Source organism: Bos javanicus, chromosome 6 (assembly GCF_032452875.1).
Source record: "Bos javanicus breed banteng chromosome 6, ARS-OSU_banteng_1.0, whole genome shotgun sequence".
In the NCBI taxonomy this organism is placed as follows: Eukaryota; Metazoa; Chordata; class Mammalia; order Artiodactyla; family Bovidae; genus Bos; species Bos javanicus.
The window spans coordinates 31,311,838-31,338,552 of NC_083873.1; the positions used below are offsets into that span (position 1 = coordinate 31,311,838).

General features: G+C 38.1%; 1 protein-coding gene across 1 annotated transcript in view; it reads right to left on the bottom strand.

Annotated features, from left to right (window-relative positions):
• GRID2 (glutamate ionotropic receptor delta type subunit 2) overlaps window positions 1-26,715 on the bottom strand; it is a 1,602,175-nt gene that overhangs the window by 227,616 nt on the left and 1,347,844 nt on the right. Inside the window, exon 13 of the mRNA XM_061419669.1 lies at window positions 21,537-21,732. Coding sequence (XP_061275653.1) covers window positions 21,537-21,732 — 196 coding nt within the window. The remainder of the gene's footprint in view (window positions 1-21,536; window positions 21,733-26,715) is intronic.

The window sequence follows — 26,715 nt, forward strand, 5'->3', positions numbered from 1 at the left end:
CCAGCAAATTTGGAAAACTCAGCAGTGGCCACAGGACTGGAAAAGGTCAGTTTTCAGTCCAATCCCAAAGAAAGGCAATGCCAAAGAATGCTCAAACTAATGCACAATTGCACTCATCTCACAGGCTAGTAAAGTAATGCTCAAAATTCTCCAAGCCAGGCTTCAGCAATATGTGAACCGTGAACTTCCTGATGTTCAAGCTGGTTTTAGAAAAGGCAGAGGAACCAGAGATCAAATTGCCGACATCCACCGGATCATCAAAAAAGCAAGAGAGTTCCAGAAAAACATCTATTTCTGCTTGATTGACTATGCCAGAGCCTTTTACTGTATGGATCACAATCAACTGTGGAAAATTCTGAAAGAGATGGGAATGCCAGACCATCTGACCTGCCTCTTGAGAAATCTGTATGCAAGTCAGGAAGCAACAGTTAGAACTGGACATGGAACAACAGACTGGTTCCAAATAGGAAAAGGAGTACGTCAAGGCTGTATACTGTCACTCTGCTTATTTAACTTATATGCAGAGTACATCATGAGAAACGCTGGACTGGAAGAAACACAAAGCTGGAATCAAGATTGCCAGGAGAATATCAATAACCTCAGATATGCAGATGACACCACCCTTATGGCAGAAAGTGAAGAGGAACTAAAAAGCCTCTTGATGAAAGTGAAAGTGGGAGTGAAAAAGTTGGCTTAAAGCTCAACATTCAGAAAACAAAGATCATGGCATCCGGTCCCATCACTTCATGGCAAATAGATGGGGAAACAGTGGAAACAGTGTCAGACTTTATTTTTCTGGGCTCCAAAATCAATACAGATGGTGACTGCAGCCATGAAATTAGAAGACACTTACTCCTTGGAAGGAAAGTTATGACCAACCTAGATAGCATATTCAAAAGCAGAGACATTACTTTGCCAAGAAAGGTTCGTCTAGTCAAGGCTATGGTTTTTCCTGTGGTCATATATGGATGTGAGAGTTGGACTGTGAAGAAGGCTGAGCCCCGAAGAATTGATGCTTTTGAACTGTGGTGTTGGAGAAGACTCTTGAGAGTCCCTTGAACTGCAAGGAGATCCAACCAGTCCATTCTGAAGGAGATCAGCCCTGGGATTTCTTTGGAAGGAATGATGCTAAAGCTGAAACTCCAGTACTTTGGCCTCCTCATGCGAGGAGTTGACTCATTGGAAAAGACTTTGATGCTGGGAGGGATTGGGGGCAAGAAGAGAAGGGGACGACAGAGGCTGAGATGGCTGGATGGCATCACTGACTCGATGGACGTGAGTCTGAGTGAACTCTGGGCGTTGGTGATGGACAGGGAGGCCTGGTGTGCTGTGATTCATGGGGTTGCAAAGAGTCAGACACGACTGAGCGACTGATCTCATCTGATTTTACTGAGAGCTTTTAAAGATAATGAATAAGCTGTACCATCCAGAATATAATAGAAAAACAAAAATATCTAAGCCCCTTTAGGAACTCTCTATCAGGCCCCAAACTTAGAAATTTACAGTCTGAATTCATGAGCAATATGAGATCAGGTACTATAAAAGATGATTTCAGTCATTCAAGTTGGAGAAAAAGGTTCAAAATCTAGCTTGAAACTGCACTATTTAATTCATTTAAGATTTACAGAACATTTATATATGAATTATCTCTAAGAGACATAGGGATAAACAGATGAATCAAGTATTAACCCTGAGTCAAAACAGTATACAGCTAGAAGGATAGACAGAGAACATTATAATACTAAGAAGAAAGATCTTTAGTAACAGCTGAGAAAGACCTGGGAAATCAATAGCAAAGAAGAGAAAAAGAAGTCAGTGGAAGGCATGGGTTCCTGATGAGAGGAAAGAAGTGCACAACACTTGATATATAAGAATATTGAGACATATAAAAGAAACCCAGTACCTTAGTTTAATAGGAACATAGGCATATGATAGGGAAAAGACCATACCTAGATCAATGCTTAGTACAGAACAGGTGTTCAGTGAATATTTTTTAAATGAAAATAATGAATAAGTTAAGACTGAAAGGCAGGATAATGCCAAATTGTCGAGACCTTTGAATGCTAGGATAAACAAATTGCACTCGAGATAGAATGGAACACTTACAGCCTTTTGAGCAAAGATGGATCACTATCAGAATTATGCTGAGAGAAGATTAACTGGTGGGAGGGGGCCAATCAGTTAGCTATTTGTATAGTCCAGGAGGGTAGCAATAATGACAGGAATTACTAAACTGGAAGTAGAAAAGTGAAAGGAGAGACGAATGGGAGAAATGCTGTAGAGGCAGAATTGATAGTTAAAGTAATTAATTGGCTCTGAGAAGAAAGATGAAAGCAATAATAATGACTCCTCAATTTCCAGGGTAGATGACAGGGAGGGTATTGGTGCTTTTAACAGAAATAAGGAACACAGAAAGATAAGCATCAACTTGCAAAGAAAGATAATTAGTTCAGAGTTAGACATACGGCTGGCAGGGGCACTGGCAGGGCATCCAGGTAGAGATGTGCAGCAAGCAGATAAGTGTTGTCTTGTTCCAAAAAAATGAATGCTGTCACAAGGGGAGAAGCAACACTTGCCCCTCGATGTGCCCCTCACTTAACCTCTACTTTCTGATTAATTGCAGGAAGGAGCAAAGATAGCAAAGGTTTTGTTTCTTAGTGCTGAAACACTCACAAAAATCATGTATACACTTAGAAAAGCCAAGTTGTATCAATTAAGGTGATAAAAGATTTCAGATTACCTACATGTACCTGAAGCTCTGGATATTTAAATCCTCTGTTTGGAATGCAAAAAATAAAGTGAGAATAAAGTGAATGGCTTGCTTGGGCTAAACTAGAGCATAGGCCATGGTTCTCTAGTTGCTTCAGAATCATCTGAGAAGCTTGTTAGTAGACATTCCCAGCCCGATCCCACGAGTCTCTGATTAAGTAATTGCGGAGTTGTCTAAGAATTTATAGTTCTCACACAGGTTTCCACATGGCGTTGATGCTGCTGATCTAGGCCTACACTTTGAGGATCAGTGGCTGGAGGACAAGGGCTTTTAAATAATGTCCAAAAAGTGATTATCAGAAGATAATCTGTGAACAATCAAAAACACCTGGATTGCTTGTTAAAAATTTAATTCTTTTGGTCTCATCCCAGACCCAGTGAATTTTAATATCTGCATTTAGAGTTAGGAAATAAGCCTTTCATGCAACCTGTCCAGGTAATTTCAAGTACCTTTTAAACTTTGAGAACCACTCAAATTATAATGTGAATTTTAATTAGCTTTGAAGGACATTAGAGACTAAAGTTCTATTATTGTGGAAGAAAGGACAAATGACCAGGAGTTAAGAGATATGAACTGTAGTCATAAATCTTGACATTAATTTGCTGTGTGGCCTTAGGTAAATCTTAGGTAAAATTAGCTTTTTAGGTACAGTTTTCTCATCTACAAAGAAAAATGATTAAACTGACAGATCTATGATGAATCCTGGGGATAACAAGCAGTAATAGGTAATTCCCAGAGAGTTTAGGAAAACGAGCATTTCTCATATGGCAACCCACGCTAGTACTCTGGCCTGGAAAAGCCCATGGACGGAGGAGCCTGGTGGGCTGCAGTCCATGGGGTCGCTAAGAGTTGGATACGACTGATCGGATTCACTTTCACTTTTCACTTTCATGCACTGGAGAAGGAAATGGCAACCCACTCCAGTGTTCTTGCCTGGAGAATCCCAGGGACAGGGGAGCCTCATGGGCTGCTGTCTATGGGGTCGCACAGAGTCGGACACGACTGAAGTGATTTAGCAGCAGCAGCAGCAGCATTTCTCAACTGGCTGTGTAAGAATAAGATAAGACATAGTTTGCTTTTGTTTTGTTGTACTATACATGCCTTTGAGTTGCCTCACTAGATGGAGGTAGTTGTTAGGTTATTGATCTCTTCTGTCTTTGAGAATCACTATTGGGTGAGCTATTTTTGTGTGCTGGATTGAGTTCTACTTCTCATGAATGCTGGGCTTTATATGATTAGCCAGCACAGTCTAATTTCTACTGGAGTAAATGATAGAGATTATAGTGATTCAAGTTTCTTAGCCAAAATAGTATCTCTTAAAAAATGAATATTAAAATAGAACTTGAATTTATATGTTCCCTCTCACACTCATTAGGAAGGCTACCCTCTAAAAAAAAAATCAGAATAGTGATGGTGGAAGACGTGGAGAAACTGGAAACTTTGTGCACTATTAGTAGGAATGTACAGCCACTATGAAAAACAGTATGTGGTTCCTCAAAATAGTAAAAATAAAGTTACCATATGATTCAGCAATTCCACTTCTGTGGATATACTTAATTGAAAGAAGGGACTCAAATATATTTGTACCATCATGTTCATAGCAGTGTTCTTCACAATAGCCCAAAGATACACATACAATATAATATTAGTCTTAAAAAGGATAAACATTCTGACATGTGCCACAACATGGATGAACCTTCAGGACATTATATATGAAGTGAAATAAGCCAGTCACAAAGGACGAATTCTGTATGATTCTACTTATATCAGGTTTCTAAAGTAGTCAAATTCATAAAGGCAGAAAGCAGAATGGTACTTTCCAAGAGTTTGGGGAAGAAGGGAATGAGGAGTTACTGTTGAATGGTTACTGAATTTTAGTTTTGCAAAATGAAAAGAGTTTTTGGGATGGATGATGGTGAGGCATGTATAGTCAAGACAGTTTACTTAACTGTACATCTAAAATGATTAAGATGATAAATTTTATGTTACATGCATTTTACCACAATTTAAAATAAGTAAATACAAATTTAAATTTCAATAAAATGTATATATGTGTTAGTCACTCAGTTGGGTCTGACTCTTTGCGACCCCATGGACTGCAGCCCACCAGGCTCCTCCGTCCATGGGATCCTCCAGGCAGGAATACTGGAGTGGGTTGCCATTCTCTTCTCCAGAATGTATATGTTCAGTGTTAAACATGGAAACTATTAATATGATGTGTCTAGAGTATATCACAAATCGATTCCTTATGACGTAAAAAGAGAAGCTTAACCCTTAGTTATGGAGTTTTCTAAAACTATTTTTCACTTTTAGATTCTAGTATTTCATATTATGAATAACAAAAGAAATAAAAGGAAGATTGAAAGAAGATTATTTTTTACCAAACACAAGTTTGGTTTGATATTGTAATGTGTTTATTGGCTCAAAATACTATCAAAGCATTGAAATTTTATTTCCCAGGCTGAGCTGGTACCAGATGGCACAGCCCTAAAGGATTTTGCAAAACATTATTGATTTAAATAGGGGAAATAATAGAGTTATGAGTATTTAACAAGAAAGGAGGAATTTGTAATCATAAGCTTTAGTACCCCAAATTACAATTAATCTAAGAAACATAGAAGCAGAAGGATATGGTAAGAATCATGGCATTTCTGCTTTAATAGGAGAAGTGAATTCAGCTGTTGAAGAGAAGAAAATCATAGTGGAACACAGAACACATAAGTAAGATGAGAGGAGAGGATCCAATGAAGATATGAAGGACACCCAGAGGCTGGGAGCCACGAGATGGCAAACAAAGCCTACATAAGCAGCCTCCATACACAGCCTACAAAGCTCCTACAACTCCTACGGAGGAAAGGTACGTTTCATAACAAACTAAAAATTCAAACTATGTGTTAAGGTCTATAGCTTAATTTAATGGAAACAAATATATCGGCATGAAAGTCCAATATCTTAACTAAAAATGTCCATAGAAAAACATTTCAAAAACTTAAGACTCCTCTCAGTATATATCTTTCACCAGGAAACTTAGCTTTATAAAACTCTTATTTGTATTAATAATGTTGGGGTAAAGAGAAAATCAGCAAACAGTGGACAGCTTAGAGTCATATTTACAAAACCATTTAGCTTTTCCCATTTTTTGAAAAGTAAATGCTGCTCTTTGAAAGTACTGTCTGGCAAAAGAAATGTTGTCTTATGAAGTGTACACTTGGGCATGTGGATTTATATTAGGACCTGACTAAATCATGTTTGCTTGCCAGTACATCTGCTTAACCAACAGTGTAAATGCAGATGCGAGCATGGATTGAAATAGAAAAGCCTGATGGGTTAAAGGTGGGGTAATGAAAAAGACAAAGTACAATCACCAATAGCTTTTAAAGTAGCATGAAACTGATAATTATAATTAAGTCAATAGAAAAGCAAAAGAAATAAAATTTAGCAATATATAGATGATGTGCAAAAGCTAATACACATTTAAAAAAATGTTCAACCTAATGAATCTGAAAAGTGAAAATAAAAATAACATACTTTCCATTCATCATTTTGGGAAAAATGAACAATAAAAGAGTAAGGTAATTTAACTCTAGCAACTCAGGCAAGAAAGTGGGAGAACATAGCTCTCTTTTCTGTAGAAATTGGTACATTTTTAGAGACTACTTTGGGAGTGGTAATTAAATTCAAAAATGTACATACTCTAACCTAGAATCCCACTTTTGTTACTGTATTTATTTAAAAAACCCACAAATATATAAAAATAAATTTTCATCATGGTTGCTTTTGGGAGAAAATGTATGAAGCATTAAAAGTGTTTATCAGTGGCAATGGTTTGATATCACTGAATTGTACTTATTTCACATGCTAGCAAAGTAATGCTCAAAGTCCTTCAAGTTAGGCTTTAGTAGTATATGGACCGAGAACTTCCAGATGTATAAGCTGGATTTAGAAAAGGCAGAGGAACCAGAGATCAAATTGCTAACATCTGTTGGATCATAGAAAAAGCAAGGGAATTCCATAAAAACATCTACTTCTGTTTCACTGACTATGCAAAAGCCTCTGACTGTGTGGATCACAACAAACAGTGGAAAATTCATAAAGAGATGGAAACACCACCTCACCTGTCTCCTGAGAAACCTGTATGCAGGTAAAGAAGCAACAATTAGAAAAGGACATGAATAGCAGACTGGTTCAAAACTGGAAATAGATTATGTCAAGGCTGTATATTGTCACCCTACTTATTTAACATATGCAGAGTATATCATGAGAAATATTGGGCTGGATGAAGCACAAGCTGGAATCAAGATTTCCAGGAGAAATATTAATAACCTCAGATATGCAGATGACATCACTCTAATGGCAGAAAGTGAAGAGGAATTAAAGAGCCTCTTGATGAAGGTGAAAGAGGAGAGTGAAAAACCTGGCCTAAAATTCTACAAATGAAAAATGAAGATCACGGCATCTGGTCCCAATCACTTCATGGCAAATAGATGGAGAAACAATGGAAATAGTGACAGATTTTATTTTCTTGGGCTCCAAAATCACTGCAGATGGTGACTATAGCCAGGAAATTCAAAGACACTTGCTCCTTGGAAGAAAAGCTATAACAAACCTATAGCTATAATTGTAACTAACTTATAACTAACTAAGCTATAATTAGATAACACGTTAAAAAGCAGAGTCATTATGTTGCCTACAAAACTCTATCTAGTCAAAGCTATGGTTTTTCCAGTAGTCATGTATGGATGTGAGAGCTGGACAATAAAAAAGGCTGAGCGCCAAAGAACTGATGACTTCCATCTGTGTTGTTGGAGAGTCCCTTGAGAGTCCCTTGGACAGCAAGGAGATCCAACCAGTCAATTCTAAAGGAAATCAGTCCTGAGTATTCACTGGAAGGACTGATGCTAAAGCTGAAGCTTCAATACTTTGGCCACCTAATGCAAAGAGCTGACTCATTGGAAAAGACCCTGATGTTGGGAAAGACTGAAGGTAAGAGAAGGGGATAATAGAGGATGAGATGGTTGGATGGCATCAGCAACTCAATGGACATGAGTTTGAGCAAACTCCGGGAAATGGTGAAGGACAGGGAAGCCTGGCATGCTGCAGTCCATGGGGTTGTAAAGAGTTGGACACAACTGAGCGACTGAACAACAATAATAATTCATGGAATATTTTGAAGGTCTTAAATTTATATATTATAATATACATATATATATGTATGCTAACCTGAAAGATGTTGATGACAGAAATTGAAAAAGACAAAAGCAAGAAAACATTTCATTTTATAAAATGTCAAAATGGAAACTGAATAAAAGCATGCATGTTTGTGCCTATTAAACACAGAAGACAGTCATGAAGATTATCACCCTGCTATTAAACAGAAGTAAACTGAAAGCAAAATTGGATGGGTGGAATGGGCTAATTTAAAAATTACAGTGGAATTATAATTTTTAATTTTTTGAATTTTTCCAATAGAAATTAAAAAAATGTATATGCACATTCTAATTTGGGAAGGAACTTTAGGGTAAGAACTAAGCCAAGGCAAGGTGTAATTTAAACTGTTTATTGGATAAAGAAGTTTTGGAACATAATGGAACCACCAGGAAACAAATATGCGCCTATCCATTTGTTTTCATCCTGGGGAACTACAAACTTGGAGTTCTTTTGTAGAATATTTCGGCATGAGAATGAGGATGTGTTAAATCAAAACTGACATCTGAGACTCCCACTAGGGGTGTCTGCCATTTCCTGGGAGGCACACTCCTCTCATGTGGCTTCTAAACACTTTGAAATCAGGGTCCAAAGACTCATTGAAATTAGCTCTAGAAGAAATCTCAGAACTCATCTATTCCCTTTCCACGATTTTGAGGCCCAAAGTGACTCTATCTTCTTTTCAATCCAGAAATTTCAAATATTTTTGGTTATTCTTTTCACATCTGTTTGTTCGTTTAGCTAAAACTATACAATTAACATCTGATTGGCAGGTTCAGATGATACATGGTCCAGGATGCATCTTTGATCCATGGCACAAACGGCACCTCCTATCCCCTCCACTTTACTATAGTTCCGTGTTGGTTAATTTTAGGCATCAAATTGACTGGACCACAGAAAAACCAGATATCTTGTGAAACACTATTTCTGAGTGTGTCTGTGAATTGGTGGACTAAGTAAAGCAGACTGCCCTCCCTGATGTGGGTGGGCACCATCTCACCTGTGCAGGACCAGAACAGAACACAAAGGTAGAGGAAAGTTGAATTCTCTTTGGCTCTGACTCCATGAACCAAGACCCTAGTCTGTTCCCTCCCTTGGGCTGGGATTATACCATCAGCATTCCTAGTTCTCAGGCCTTTGCACGTGGACTGGATATTACATTGTTGGTTTTCCTAGGTCTCCAGCTTTAGACAGTAGATTCTGGGACTTGTCAGCCACTGTAATCTCATGAGGCCCCAGTTTCTTAAAATAAATCTCATTCTCTGTGTGTGTGTATGTATATATACACATACACATATATACACATATATGTATGTATATATGTATATAAAATATATATAGGCTATAGATATTTATCACTATATATAAAATATGTATAGATGTATAGGATTATTTATATATAGTGAGATAACTAATTTAGGATATGTCTATATCTACTGTATCTTATCGGTCCTATTTATCTAGAAGACTCTAACACACGTCAGTTCAGTCACTCAGTCATGTCCGACTCTGCAACCCCGTGGACTACAGGATGCCAGACTTCCCTGACCATCACCAACTCCCAGAGCTTACTCAAACTCATGTCCATTGAGTCGGTGATGCCATCCAACCATTTCATCCGCTGTCGTCCCCTTTTCCTTCCGCCTTCAATCTTTCCCAGCATCAGGTGGCCAAAGTATTACAGTTTAAGCTTCAGCATCAGTTCTTCCAATAAATATTCGGGACTGATTTCCTTTAGGATGGACTGGTTGGATATCCCTGTAGTCCAGGGGACTCTCAAGAGTCTTCTCCAACAACACAGTTTAAAAGTATCAATTCTTCACCCCTCAGCTTTTTTTATGGTCCAATTCTCAAGTCCATACATGACTAATGGAAAAAACCACAGCATTGACTATACAGACATTTCTTAGCAAGTAATGTCTCTGCTTTTTAATATGTTGTCTAGGTTGCTCACAGCTTTTCTTCCAAGGAGCAAGTGTTTTTGAATTTCATGGCTGTAGTCACCATCTGCAGTGATTTTGGAGCCCAAGAAGATAGAGTCTGTCACTGTTTCCATTGTTTCCCTATCTATTTGCTGTGAAGTGATAGGACCGGATGCCATGATCTTAATTTTCTGAATATTGAGTTTTAAGCCAACTTTTTCTCTCTCTTCCTTCACTTTCATCAAGAGACTCCTTAGTTCTTCTTTGCTTTCTGCCATAAGGGTGGTGTCATCTGCATATCTCAGGTTATTGATATTTCTCCTGGCAATCTTGTTTTCAGCTTGTGCTTCATCTAGCCTGGCTTTTTGCATGACATATTCTGCATATAAGTTAAATAAGCAGGGTGACAATATACAGCTTTGACATACTCCTTTCCCAATTTGGAACCAGTCTGTTTTACCTTGTCCAGTTCTAACTGTTGATTCTTGACCTGCATACAGATTTCTCAGGAGGCAGGTCATGTGGTCTGGTATTCCCATCTCTTGAAGAATTTTCCACAGTTTGTTGTGACCCACATAGTCAAAGACTTTGGTATAGTCAATAAAGCAGAATTAGATGTTTTTCTGGAACTCTCTTGCTTTTTTGATGATCCAATGCATGTTGGCAATTTGATCTCTGATTCTTGTGGCTTTTCTAAATTCAGCTTGAACATCTGGAAGTTCTTGGTTCACGTACTGTTGAAGCCTGGCTTGGAGAATTTTGAGCATTACTTTGCTAGTGTGAGAGATGAGTGCAATTGTGTGGTAGTTTGAGCATTCTTTGGCATTGCCTTTCTTTGGGATTGGAATGAAAACTGACCTTTTCCAGTCCTGTGGCCACTGCTGAGTTTTCCAAATTGGCTGGCAAATTGAGTACAGCACTTTCACAGCATCATCTTTCAGGATTTAAAATAGCTCCACTGGAATTCCATCACCTCCACTAGTTTGTTCATAGTGATGCTTCCTACGGCCCACTTGACTTCATACTCCAGGATGTCTGGCTTTAGGTGAGTGATCACACCTTTGTGGTTATCTGGGTTATGAAGATCTTTTTTGTACAGTTTTTCTGTGTATTGTTGCCACCTCTTCTTAATATCTTCTGCTTCTGTTAGGTCCATTCCATTTCTGTCCTTTATTGAGCCCATCTTTGCATGAAATGTTCCCTTGGTATCTCTAATTTTCTTGAAGAGATCTCTAGTCTTTCCCATTCCATTGTTTTTCTCTATTATATATATATCTATATTAGAAATAAACTAACACAATAGTTTATATCTAATTGTAATTGCTCTTTGTTTCTGCACATACATTGTTCTGTTTACCTCAACATTTTTGTTCAGGCTACCTCTTCCCTCTGCTACTTAATTCTCTCTGTCTTTAACTTAATTAAATCCTGCTTATTCTAAGTTTGATATTATTCCTATAGGAAGCCTTTGTGATGTGTACCAGCCTCATCCTCCAGGCTACAACAGGTCCCCTTTCTCTGTGTCCTCTTAATACCTCGTATATCTCTCTGTGAGGTAGCTGCTATTCTTCATTTTACTGGCCACCTTCACTAAACTAATCCATCTCTTCATCCTGTGTACCTAAAATAATAGTTTCTTATACCTATTAGCCTAAATATATTAGGCTAGTGAGAGATGAATGAAATTGTGTGGTAGTTTGAGCATTCTTTGGCATTGCCTTTCTTTGGGATTGGAATGAAAACTGACCTTTTGCAGTCCTGTGGCCACTGCTGAGTTTTCCAAATTTGACTAAATTAGACTAAATTTCTAAATTTAGTCTAATTAATTAAATTGAGTCTAATTTCTAAATTTCTAGACTAAATTAGACTAGTTTTCCAAATTAGACTAAATATATGTATGTTATAGGATTGAGTGAATATATACATGCCTTGGAATCAGATGTAACTAATTAAAAGAATTGGAGTAGGTGTAGTTCTCATCATATAGTAAATCACTAAAAATAGCAATTTTAAAAGTACATGCTCTGTGTATGGTGGTTGAGTAGTGTCATCTTTACACACATAAGACATCACTATTATTTTCCTTTTACTTTAGAGAATTATGCATATTTTTTTTCTGGGCATCTAGAAAAAAATCCTTATTTGTAGTTTTCTTTTTGTTCTATAAGACCTGACATAGTCTAACTCAACGTAAAATGCTCAGGACTGCCTAAGAAGTACATGATTTTAGATTTCTCCTTTCCTCTTTGAGAAAATATCTAATCAAGGCTAATTGATTTCAACATCCATGAAGATTATTAGAAACAAAAATAAGTTTTAAAAGTCTTTTCTTATTTTCAAAAATAAGTCTTTTTCTTTAAAAAATAATACTAGTTTAAAAACAACAACAACAGCACCCAATCTCAAGCATCAGAAATGCATTAGCAGGGTTGCTGGAAATTATCTCTATATGTTTTTTCGTTCTTTCACTGGTTCTGTTCTTTTATTGTGTGATAACTGGCACATACCTAAAAACTCTGGTTTCTGGAGAGCAGAAAATAGGCCAGTGGGATCTGAGCTCCCAGCTGCAGGGCAAAGTGCTCGAGTGAATCATATATTTGTTTGAATCATTTGGCAAAAGGGCACATGTAGCAAATAGACTGCTACCTCTAAACCCTGCGGCATGACAGCCCAGGATGCTTGGCATTTTCATAGACCCGAGCTGTTTAGTATTTTGCCTTGCTTTTCTCTCCAAGTTGTATTCAGTCTGATTATTCATTTCTGTAATAGGGGCCTGACCCCGATGTTAGGGTCATGTCCCTAGTCAGTATATGACCATGACACTTACTGAAGCTCAAGCTAGCTCTTACCCTTTCTCTGCTGCTGGCTCCTGAACTGTCATCTACTCTGGCATTTTTACTCAATGGCAAATGAAGGGATAGTGCTCTAAGAGGACGGGGAATGGAACAACCAGCAGAGAATATGGCCAGTGTGGTTCATAGGTTTGAAGTCCCTAAGACCAAAAGTTATTATAGGTAAAACTAAATAACAGTTGAAGTTTGTTTTCTACTTACAACGTTTTTTTTTTACTTTTATGTAACTTGGTTCCCACTTGTCAGCTGCTACCTTTCGCATTGGTCCCTCAGTTGTAGGAAGTGATGCCCTCAAATCTCTCGGCTCTTGGTAGGACTGCTCTTTGTCAGGACTCCTCTCTGCCAATGTCACCACGATCTTGGCAGCATGCTCACCCACCCTGTCACCTCATATTCACCAACTTAGCTAATTGATCTAGAGCCTAAAGTCCATATTGTTTCTAAATCTCTGAGGGCCCAGCATCATAAAAAATCTGACTTCTAGGTCACTCCTCAGCACTTCTTGATTTGAATCTGTGTGCTGCCTGGCTTTGACCAATTTTCCCATCCCTTTCCAACTGTCTAGACTCTTCCATTCTGGTCTACGGAACCCTATCATCACCATGACGCATATATCTAGGGAGATCATACAATTTATTGTTTTAATGTGAATACTCTTGAGAGTGGAATGGAACATCTGGCAAAATTAATGCTGTTCCAAACCAAGACATACAGTTATTCTCCCTATACCCTCAAGCTGTTTTTTTTTTTTTTTTGGTTTTTAAATTTCCTTTTTTGGTTTTTTTAAATTTTTGTCCTCCAATACTTTGGCTACCTTATCTGAAGAGCTGACTCATTGGAAAAGACACTGATGCTGGGAAAGACTGAAGGCAAAAGGAGAAGAGGGCAGCAAAGGATGAGATGGTTGGATAGCATCACTGATTCAATGGACATGAACTTGGGCAAACTCCAGGGGATGGTGAGAGATTGGGAGGCCTGGCATGCTGCAGTCCATGTGGTCAAAAAGAGCTGGACATGGCTTAGCGACTGAACACCACCACCACAATATCCTTTTCCTTTCTTTTGCTAAGTAGAACCTGCTTCTCCTCAAGAGATACCGCAGTGCCTTTGGTCTTCTCAAGTGATGACTATTTTTCTTTTCTACAATATTCACACCACTGTTGCTGATCAGGGCTAGGTGTTCTCCTTGCCCTTTGAACCAGTTTTAGACCTTTGTCTCTGAAGTCCTTCAGCTTTGAAACTCATGCTATCAGACTACTACATGCTACTCATTCTTACTGCAGACATCTGCTAATTCTGTCACTCCTCCAAACTCCAGACGCCTCTCTGTCACCCTCAAATTCCACTTCTGTGGTTATTCTTGGTGATTCGATTATTCACATAGACATCCTTTCCCAGTACTTGGCTTATCAGTCTCTTGGCTTCTACTTCTCCAAAGATCGTGTCTTTTCTCCCACTTCAGCCACCCGCTCTCATGTCATATCATTTCTGATGCCAGCTCTGTCTTCATCATCTCAATTTCAGATGTGTCATCTTAGAACCAAACTTCATATTATTTCCAATCCTATCTTTCTGGTTCACTAACTCCAACAATTCTCCAATCCCATCTAGACCTATAGTCCACTGTTCATGCCATCCTTTTGTTAGCCTCAATTTCCTTGTGCTTTGACTTCCTTCCTATACATCTCAGATTCCATGATTTGTAATAGAGAGCATTTCTTTACATGTACTCTCAACTTCCTCACCTCACTGTCTTCTGTCGTACTTATCTGGCAAACACCATTCTGGTGAAACTGGCAGCTGAAGATAGAGAGGCCAGAGAAAACCCCACAATCATGCAGATTAGTCCCAATTTACAGTCATGACCACTACTGCAAAGGGGTCTTTAGTCTTGTTTAGGAATCTATTACATTTCATTAGTCTAATGGTTCGGATAAGGCAATGGCACCCCACTCCAGTACTCTTGCCTGGAAAATCCCGTGGACCGAGGAGCTTGGAAGGCTGCAGTCCATGGGGTCACTAGGAGTCGGACATGACTGAGCAACTTCACTTTCACTTTTCACTGACATGAATTGGAGAAGGAAATGGCAACCCACTCCAGTGTTCTTGCCTAGAGAATCCTGGGGACGGGGGAGCCTGGTGGGCTGCCGTCTCTGGGGTCGAACAGACTCGGACACGACTGAAGCGACTTAGCAGCAGCAGCAGCAGTCTAATGGTTCCTCCCATTCTCCAGAACAACCGTCCCTACTTTTTCTTTCTTTAAATCTCCAGAATCTCTATCCTGCTTTGGTGATGACCCTGGTCCCTGTTTTTTTTTTTTTTTTTGAGTAAATATAAGCAGTCAAAAACGAACTTTCATGTGCTCCCATCACCACATCTTCCAACCTATCTGAAGGTATCCCTGTATGGTCTAGCCTCCCTCCTCTTACTGTGGCTGAATTGTGCTCCTAAATCCGACTCTCCACTTGTACACTGGATCCTGGCAGTTCTCCTGTCTCTCTCCTGCATCATGAGTATTGCCTTCTTTATTATGAGTGAGTGAGTGAAGTTGCTCAGTTGTGTCCGACTCTTTGCGACCCCATGGACTGTAGCCCACCAGGCTTCTCCGTCCATGGGATTTTCCAGGCAAGAGTACTGGAGTGGGTTGCCATTTTCTTCTCCAGGGGATCTTCCCGACCCAGGGATTGAACCTGGGTCTCCTGCATTGCAGGCAGACGCTTTACCCTCTGAGCCATCAGGGAAGCCCTTTATTATATTGTCCCATAAATATACAGAGACTGTATATCTTCTCTCATAAAAAAAATTTCCTGAACTTCACATCTCACTCCAGGAATCCGTCCTATTATTCACTATTTCCTTCTAGGAAAGCACTTTTAAAAAGTGCCTATTCTCATAACCCCCACTGTCTCTCTTCTTTTTTTTTCTCTCCAATTGAATTGTATGTAATTCCTGCTCCTTTCACTCTACCATATCTGTTCCTGTCAAGGCTACCAGTGACTACTGGTAACCAAATAAATCATTAATTCTTAGTCTTCGTCATATTTGATCCATGAGCATCATTTGACAGTTGTTCATTTGAGCTTCCATGAGATACTTTTTTCATTTGGCTTCTAAACAACTGCTCTTGGTTTTTCTCCTGCCTCACTAGCTGATCATTCCCTGACTCTGCTATACCCTTTTATTATAAAAAGGTGCAAACTTCCACTTATAAAATAAGCAAGTCATGGGGATGTAATATACAGCATGGTGACCATAGTTAATAATATTGCACTGCATTTCTGGAGCTATGCTGGCCTCTGTCACAATCTTAGAACATCCAGGCATACTCCCACCTCAGGGCCTTTGCACTGGCTGACCCTGTGCCTGGAAAAACTTTATCCACATGTATATTTCTCTTCTACCTCCACCCCTCACTTACTTTATGTATTAATACTTATTCCAGTGTCTGTTATTACTCCTGAAATACAACATATTTTAGTTATCTGGTTTATTGTTTGCCTTCTCCTCTAGAATGTATACTTCATGAAGGTATTTTTTTTTTCATTTATGTTCATTTCAATGACCCAAACACTGACTGATTCATAGAATATGCTCAATAAATAACTATTGGATGAATTCATTAAAAAAAAAAACTCAGTTATATTTTTCAAATCACATTTTTTCCTGCTTATGCAAAAAGTCCTAAGAAGAGGAAGGCAGAAACACATTTGTTCGAGTTTAATTAGGCTAGTGTGGTACAGGTGAACGCCTCTGAAGAACAGCAGATTAGAACTTGTTTACCTAACCCTCATTTTTACAGGTATCTTTGGTATAAGCAGACCAAAGCTGTTAGAAGGGATCAGAATTTACCTTCAAGTAAGAAAAACAACGAGACTAGAGGTACAGTTAGGAACAAGCACAACCTAAGGCATTAATGGGATCCATTTAAAATTGCAATTAGACTGGGAGGATTGTTCTCACAGTGATGCAGGCTTTTCTGGTAGGGAGTTACTATATATATGAATTCCTGTCAAATATACTATAGAGGAAGTTTGGCCTTTTGTGGAATATTGACTTGTAAGACCTTGGGGGTCTTTTCTGCCTGTACAAATTAGAAATCAATGGCAGAGAACAGGGAGTTTCTGTGTGAGATGTGCAAGACTGGTTACTCCAGGAAGAATCCACCAGAAACATTTCATGTGTTACAGTTCTCAAACTTATGACCTCCCAGCGAGCTATAGCAGGTGAAGAGGTTATCGTTTGTTGGTTGGTTGATTTTGTGTTTTAATAAAAGCTGGCCAAGACCTTGAAAACTGAACCAAAATACATTTTACTATAACTACTTAGCCTCTGTCTAATCAGTTTTCAGCTGTCTCTGATACTGGTTGAAAGAAATGTAGACAATAAGCAAATTTCACTTTGATATTTCCCATTATAAATTAATAACATTTTTCACTACTCCTCTACTAAATCGGAAAACTGAATATATGGGGTGTAATAAATACTTGGGGACTTGATTGGCAGTTTTAAACTTGTAAGCGTCTTTATCAGCAGACTATCAGGGAATAGAAATAGAAATTTTTCTCTACCTCTTTTATTGCATTACCTTTTTTCATTATGCCATAATTTTAGGTTAACCTTGCTGCTGCTGCTGCTGCTAAGTTGCTTCAGTCGTGTCCAACTCTGTGCGACCCCATAGACGGCAGCCCACCAGGCTCCCCCGTCCCCGGGATTCTCCAGGCAAGAACACTGGAGTGGGTTGCCATTTCCTTCTCCAATGCATGAAAGTGAAAGTGAAGTCACTCAGTCATGTCCGACTCTAGCGACCCCATGGACTTCAGCCCACCAGGCTCCTCCGTCCATGGGATTGTCCAGGCAAGAGTACTGGAGTGGGGTGCCATTGCCTTCTCCGTAGGTTAACCTTAGGAAATACCAAATAATAATGCTTTGTAATAAGAAATCACTCACATATACATTCTTTCATGTAAACTTTAGAATCATCTTAAGAGTTTATTATTCTAATCATGCTATCTATTGATGCTTCTACATATATATATATATATATATATATATATATATATATAATGATCAAAACCATAAGAGGCAGAAGTTCTTAATATCATGATAACAATTCTGAGTCCCAGAAATGTTAAGTAGCTAGTCACATTTACACATTTTACTTAAAAAAATGAACTGGATTCAAACCTATTTGTATGCCTGCTTTTAATTTGTATCCAGGCTTTTAATTCTCACACTGTGATAATTTTAAAGATGAGAAGAGTAAATCTTAGAGAAACCAAGTAATTTGCCCAAAGTATAGAGCTGAGAACTGGAAGAAACAAGAATGAAAACCAGAGAGCTTTTTTCTAAGACCAGAGTTCTTTCCACTCTTCATACAAAAAAAATTATTACATTTAACAACAGTATAAAAAACACAAGCCCAAGTTGAAAAGCAATGGAAGGTTATGTATTAAAAGAAAAATAAATATGAAAGCCTAAAAATAATTAACTAAATTTCATAGCACATACTACAAAACAGTCAATAGCTGAGTCTAAAACACTTCTATTTCATAGACTCTTGAATAGGAATTTTCTGAGTGTGAATATTTACAGTTTATTTTTACATATACACATAGTTAAACAGCATAAATTTTTTCAAAAATGCAGGAAATTCTATGTACATACTTAAAAAAGAAGAGGTTTTCTTAAAGAACACTGAAGACCTTAGATGATATATAAATATATCCTAAAGCTTCCGTGGTGACTCAGACAATAAAGAATCTGCCTGCAATGCAGGAGACACAGGTTCAATCTCTGGGTTGGGAAGTTCCCTTGGAGAAGGGAATGGCAACCCACTCCAGTATTCTTGCCTGGAAAGTTCCATGGACAGTGGAGCCTGGCAGGCTACAGTCCACGGGGTTGCAAAGAGTCAGACATGACTGAGTGAGTAACATAAAGCATCTATGTAGCAACTGATGCTATCTCTAGATTTCTATATTATTTTGGAAATACTGGGATGTCAGAAGTGTAACCAGTTTATAATAATACAAAGAATGACGGGTAATAGTGTGTGTGTATGTTTGTGTGTGTGTGTGTGTGTGTGTATATAAATATATATATAATATTCCCATGTTCTTATATATATATATATATATATATATATATATATATATATATAAGAAACAAGGTGTTAATTTAGCTGGCTACCTTAGATAGCTACAAGTTTCTTATGGTCTCACTATTTTTATTCTTACCCAATTCCCACATGGAAGTTATAATGATCTTCTTGACAAATAAAAATCAACCATTACATTCTGTTATTTCAGCAGCATCTTTTTTTTTTTTAAATTCAAATAAAATCCAAGTTCTTAACCACGGGCAAGGTCCTGTATGATCTGTCCCCTGCCTACTAGCCTCATTCTCCACTTTTTCTCATTCAACAGTGTCCACTTCATGTAGATTTTAAAACTGGTTTCTGAATGGATCTTTGGGCCTTAGCCTATGCTATGCATTGCCTGAACACTTTGTCATCCTCTCTTCCACATGACCATTTCTTGATCAGACAGATTATAGTTAATATCTTATATCCTTAGGAAACTTACCTGATCATCGCTTCTCAAGCAAATGTCTACAGTGGCATCCTATTTGTTTTTCCGATAGTATTTATCATAATTTAAATCATTTTGTTTGATCATGTATTTTAGTTTCCTTTTCAATCGGTCTCATCAGACTGTATATTTCATGAATCCAGGCATTCCCCTGAGGTCGAGTTTACCTCCAGTTCCCACCTCAGCGCCTGATTCATAATTGTTAATTAGCAAGTACTGGATGAATGAATGAATGGAGTGAATATGTATGTTTGAAAAATATTTTTATTGGGAATTTGTATCTGTGGAGATCAGAAATTGAATTTTCTCTGGAGTGTATGGTATAGAAAGAGTTTGGAAAGTATGAAGAGCTTTAGATCTAAAATTGATGAAAATATAAATTTTGAACTTCAATTTATACTCAAGAAAGCAAAATTCTTTCTTAACAATAGACAATATGAAGGAAAAGAACTCTTTCAAAAACTATTGTGAGGCTTAAATTCATCCACATCCAGTGAGTACCTAGTAAATCCTAAAATCTATCCTCCTTTTTCCCCAGTACAACATCTAAGTTCATTCACCCACCAAATCTCACCTGCCTCCCCCATGTCCCCAGTAAGTGGAGGGTACTATGTTGAAATTCTAAGAACCAACAGGCCTCTGGACAAAAAGAAACACATTTTTCATGATCGGTACCTGAGCCATGGGAAACTGGGATTCAATAATGAAGGTGAAGGAGTTAGAAGCCATTACTACCATTTCAAGGACATCATTTCAAGGACATTATTTAAAGGCATCATTTATACTCAGAAAGACCTTTATGTCAGCATTAGTAGTTTTTAAATTATAGTATCAGTGTAGTGACTGAAAAAATTATGAGTGTGACACTAGGGAACCATAGCAAGAGCAGTAGTAAAGGACAACATATGAAAGGGTATAGAATAATCCTAGAACCTGTAACAGAATGTGGGCTTCCCGGCTGGTGCTAGTGGTAAAGAATCTGCCGGCCAATGTAGGAGACATAAGAGATGCGGATTTGATCCCTGGGTTGGGAAGATCCCCTGGAAGAGGGCATGGCAACCCACTTCAGTATTCTTGTTGGGAGAATCCCATGGACAGAGGAGCCAGGCAGGCTACAGTCCATAGGGGCGCAAAGAGTTGGACATGACTGATACACCCACATGGCAGAATAATATTAACAGTCAACAAAACATTTTCCAACAAGGTAGTTTTAAGTTTGCCTTCTAAACAAGGAACTCAGACTTGGAGTTCAAATTATCATGCGTGAAAGGTGACAGAAAAAAGTATATACCACCACTGATGCTGTTATTGGATATTTATTCATTCATTCATCCCACAATTACTTATTGAAAGTCAGCCCTTGTGATTTTCACTGGGAAAGCCACTGGGATAATTTTAAGCAAAAATCATTCAGTTCTCTCATGGAGGTTGATGGGGCCTGAAGAAGAAAGAATTACTTCTATGTACATGTTTATAAGCCACAGCCCAGAATAAAAACTAATTTCATGTTTTTCATACAAAGGATGGCTCTCTGTATTTTTTTTTAAATAACTTCTAAATGATGATTTTATAAAAATAAGCTATTAATAAAGATTTTCATTTTTGGAAATAGAAATAGACATTCATAGAAATCATATTTGTGGACAAGATTAACTTTTACTCACAGAGAACTTCTCATAATCATATAAGATAAAGTTTTCATCTAAAAACAAATGTAGTATAGAAAATAACCAGAGTTGTTTGAAAAACTTGGATAACCTGAATGATATTTGTAATGGGATTTGTAAAAGCCTTTTCCAGTCTTCATGTGTATAACTCCCTGACCTTGTTCTGAACAAAATACCAGCTCATATACTCTAGTTTTGAAATTCTGTTGTAAAAGGATCCTTAGCCATACCACAGAAATCTGTGAATTCCCTCTACTGGTGTGGTGAGTCACCTCAAAATCTTCTTAAATCAATAAAAGGCATAATTTAACTGAAAACTCCTTCCTTTTCTTCTCCAGGGGATCTTCCCGACCCAGGGATCAAACCCGTATCTCCTGGCAGGTGAACTCTTTACCACTGAGCCACCTGGAAAGCCTTAATTGAAAATTCTATGTCAAAGTTAAACTTACAAAAAGGAAGTATCAACCTCAGTTTAGCAATTCCAATATTAGGGACAGAATGGGAGACTACGACGGCAGAACTGTGGCCAGTACCTTTTGAATGCCTGCTTGGGACTCCAGAACGTTATTCTCTGATCCGTTGCTTCGGTTGATCATCCGCCACATTTGGGAATACATGCTGTCCCTCTCAAAAGGATTCATTCCCTTCATGCGCACATGCTCATACACTGCAGAGTCCAGGACCGTGCCATAAGGGATATCTGTTTGCTTGGAGAGGTCCTGGAGAGACCTTGATTATTGGGAGAGCAGAGAGACACAGGACAGAGTACTGAATACTTTCAAGTGGAAATAAAGGAAGCAAAAAGTAATATACGTAAATACAAATGTCAAATTGCTTTTTTTCTTTTGCTATTTCTTAACATTAAGATACAATATAGAAAGAGAATTGCTGTAAGGGTGTGTAGAACCTACATGGATCACAAGAAGACAAAAATCATTACTAAAGGAAAGGCGAAAGTTTCGAGTGATAGAGCAAGGCTATTTTTTTTCCCCCTGCTGTGAGAAAAAAAATCAAGCAATTGCTATCAAAGCAAAGAAAAATGAAATTATATTGCTATATAATCATATAGTTTTTTAAAATTTCAGTATGTTGCAAGCTTTAAGCTTATGTTCTTTTAGGTGACAAGCCTTCAACATTTTTATAAAATAATTACATTTTGTATAAATAACATGTTTGGGTAGGTGTATACTTAAAAACTAGTATTTGTAATAGTCATTACTTATTGAGTCGCTACTCCATACATACCATGCAGTTGGCATACACTATCCTTACAGCAATGCCTCATGTTCAGAACTATTTCACCTATTTTATAGATAAGAAAACTTAGGTACAGGGAATAAAGGATTAGCTTAGTGTGGCATGGTCATTGAAGGATAAAGACAGAATTCAAATGCAGATCTGACCAACACCGAAAACCATATTTCTACTGCAAGATGCTGACTTTTATCTCTATATTTATTTTTTTTTGGTTAGATTTGCTTTAAGTGTGTGTGTGTGTGAGAGAGAGAGACAGAGAGAGAGAGATTTCTATTTGTATTAAAATAAAGTAAATTTCATGCTTCTGCAAAGCTGAATATGTTTTCAGCTTTCTCTTTTACAGAATAATGTTCCAGGCTTTTCAAATCAATCTGTAAGTTACAAACGGTATCTACTTGTCCCAGGTTATTCGTCTCTAAATTGATGGTCAATTTCCTTATATTTGAGTTTCTGATAAGACACTCATACTTTCTAACTTGGAGAACCAATTACCACTTCACTGGAACTCACTGAATTTGTGTAGGCACCCAACTCTAATGACTGACATTTAAGAACAAATATGTGTCTTTGGCATGCTGTTTAAATTAGATGCTGGCATGCTTCAAACTCACTAACCTCTGAGAATGGGAGCAGATGCTTTGAAGTACTATACCATATTTTGAACAAGAACAAATACCCACAGCCCTCCAAAACCACGGGCCATGAATGTCATGTTATGTATACCTCTGACCTTTTGGTTCGTTTCTAGCTGGAGTTTGCTAATGATTTCCTGGGGGTCTTTACAAGCAACACTAACATTGGGTAAGGGTATTGGGAATACACTTGCAGGTCACCAGTTTCCATCATGTGCAAAATTGTGTTGCAAACAATACATATGGGCCATGTTTGTTAAATATTTGTGCCAGTTTTTAATGATAACTTTCAGCAAAATTTAATCTGCATTTTATTGAGTTTCACATTGTTGATATGTATCATCTACTCTATGGAAATGAGTGATACCATGGTAATTCCTTTTTGCTCTACACTTCTGCTTCATGAAATGATGAATTTAAAAATTACCATTTTTTTTTCTTTTTGCAAGCAAAGCTTTATTGGGGCCCCTGCTGCAGCAAGGGGAAACAAGAACAAACAACAGATTCCTTTGCTTGCTCATTCCTTGAAGGAGGTAAAATAAAGAAAGTAAAAATGACTATTTGAAGGGGAGAATTTTCTGGAATATCCTACAATTATTGAGATAATTCTGCCATTTTTAAAAGAAAATGTGACAGTATAGATAAATAATTGAGGAGGAAGCAAGAATATGAGTGTGTTAGCCATAGTTAGAGTGCAGCCTCGTACCAGAGTGACAGGGCATCTGCTCCTGGAATGTGCCATAAATTATCTTGGTACTAGTACAGCAATAAGAATTTTGTTTCCAAAGAACAGTTTATTTCTTATTTATTACTGTTTCTAGTAGTAGAAGTAAAACTATATTCAAAACTAACATTCTAACATATTTCCCAATGTTTAGTGATGCTTTAAACTGGTTACACAGGGGGAAGAAATGAAACTTGTCAATATAGATTATGATAGCAGATCTCATTCACTCAATATCTACAAATGCAAGAGCAAGGTTAGGTAGTCATACCCAGCCTGCGCTTTCTAGAACCTGAAGGTGATGTTAGGGCTGGAGAAAGCCACGTTAGGATTCATCAGAAACCCTCCCTGGACATGACTGGCCACTTTCTGCTCAGTAGTTTCTGGCAATCAATCTCGATTATAACTTTCCGAAGGTTTCCACTTGGCAAGATGATAGTGTATTGGTGAAAAAAAATGTGTATGCATATATCTAAATATGGCAGAAAGTAAAGAGGAACTAAAAAGCCTCTTGATGAAAGTGGAGAGTGAAAAAGTTGGCTTAAAGCTCAACATTCAGAAAACGAAGATCATGGCATCCGGTCCCATCACTTCATAGGAAATAGATGGGGAAACAGTGGAAACTGTCAGACTTTATTTTTAGGGGCTCCAAAATCACTGCAGATGGTGATTGCAGCCATGAAATTAAAAGATGCTTACTCCTTGGAAGGAAAGTTATGACCAACCTAGATAGCATTTTCAAAAGCAGAGACATTACTTTGCCAACAAAGGTCCATCTAATCAAGGCTATGGTTTTTCCTGTGGTCATGTATGGATGTGAGAGTTGGACTGTGAAGAAGGCTGAGCGCCGAAGAATTGATGCTTTTTAACTGTGGTGTTGGAGAAGACTCTTGAGAGTCTCTTGGACTGCAAGGAGATCCAACCAGTCCATTCTGAAGGAGATCAGCCCTGGGATTTCTTGGGAAGGAATGATGCTAAAGCTGAAACTCCAGTACTTTGGCCACCTCATGCGAAGAGTTGACTCATTGGAAAATACTCTGATGCTGGGAGGGATTTGGGGCAGGAGGAGAAGGGGACGGCAGAGGATGAGATGGTTGGATGGCATCACTGACTCGATGGACGTGAGTCTGAGTGAACTCCAGGACTTGGTGATGGACAGGGAGGCCTGGCGTGCTGTGATTCATGGGGTCGCAAAGAGTCGGACACGACTGAGCGACTGAACTGAATTGAACTGAAATATGTAACTGCTTTGTTCAAATAGTCATACTAGTAAAATACTGCTAAATAAATTAATGCTCCTTCTTAGCTTTCCATGAAAAGAAAATTGAAATCAACTGCTTGGATCTTTAATTCAATCAAAATTTTGTGCCATGGTATCACCTTGAATATTAGCTTTAAATGTGAATATAGAATTATAACACAGGTTTTTAGCTGGCAAAACTGTTTTATACACACAGAAATTTTAAAGCAACATCTTGATAGGTTTCCTATGTGAGGTTCTTGATGTCACAAAGAGGCAGTTTATTTTCAACATATTTCAAATTTAGAATAGCAGAACATTTTATAACTTAGAACAAAGGCATGTTCCCTCTAGCTTCACTTCTGATATCAAGTTCAGCTTATAAATGTGCTGTGAGATATGCTTGCAATAAAAACTACAGCTTGTCTGATTCAGTATCATTCCATCATAATACACCAAGATAGTACACGAAAGGTGACAAAAATAAAATGAAGCAAAATGAAGTGAACACAAATAGCTAATTATTACAGAAAAATAAAGCTGTTTTAGGAGCCCAACAGAGAAAGAAAGGACCTATTATAAGTACTAATTTTGTTATTTTCATGCTTATAAGATTTTCTGCTAAGCAATGCTATGGTCTATATTATAAGGTCCTAAACAAATCAAGTGGAGAAGGCAATGGCAACCCACTCCAGTACTCTTGCCTGGAAAATCCCATGGACAATGGAGCCTGGTAGGCTGTAGTCCATGGGGTCGCTAGGAGTCACTTTCATGCATTGGAGAAGGAAATGGCAACCCACTCCAGTGTTCTTGCCTGGAGAATCCCAGGGACGGGGGAGTCTGGTGGGCTGCCATCTATGGGGTCGCACAGAGTCGGACACGGCTGAAGTGACTTAGCACCAGTAGCAGCAAACAAATCAAGTAGGTTATTTCACAAGTGGTAATCCTCAAAACCATTATATCTTAAAGTCAACATCTGAGTAGATAGTATTTAGACATGCCAAATCATTGTTTTAAAATGTTACACAATTATAAAATAGTCCACAAGCACCTAATACATAAATTTACCTTGGCAAATATTGATATTTCTTTTCTAACAATTGGCAACGTTTACCCAGGACACAGAAGAAATGGGAAAATCTAGAGTGTTTTAGAGAAGTGTTAGCTGTGAATATACTCATACTGATATATTCTGTCTTTCCACCTAACCACACAAAACATGCACACGCTGTGCTGTGGGTGCTCGGTCGTGTCCCCATGGACTGTAGACCGCGAGACTCCTCCCTCCATGGGATTCTCCAGGCAAGAATACTGGAATGGGTTGCCATTTCCTCCTCCAGAGGATCTTTCCAACCCAGGAATCCAGCCCAGGTCTCCTGCATTGCAGGCAGATTCTTTACTGCTGAGCCATCTGGGAAGCCTGAACACACACAAAACTCGGCAAACAATCACTCTGAGAATCCGTGAGCCCTGAGCCCTCCTCTCCCAACCCACACCCCAACTCATACACACAGTAAAAATGAATGTCCATAGCTATACGTATAAAAGAAAGCCAATGTTTTCCCAGTCTAATCAGCCTTATTTTCTCAACATCTTACATCTTACTGAAATTCTTCTTTTATTTATTATACCTGTGTTCTATACTAAACAGTACTATCTGATAGATAAGTGGTATTTAGTTACATGAACATTACAAATATTAAGAAATTGTAATTTAGGGCATGTCTGTGAAATTAAATTTTAAGGTGGATCTAGGCTGATTACAAACTCTTTCCATGAGAAGAAAAATACTTAAAACCCTTCAAGCATTGAAAATTAATTTTGATACATGTGATTGTCTGATATTAGCTATATCTGAT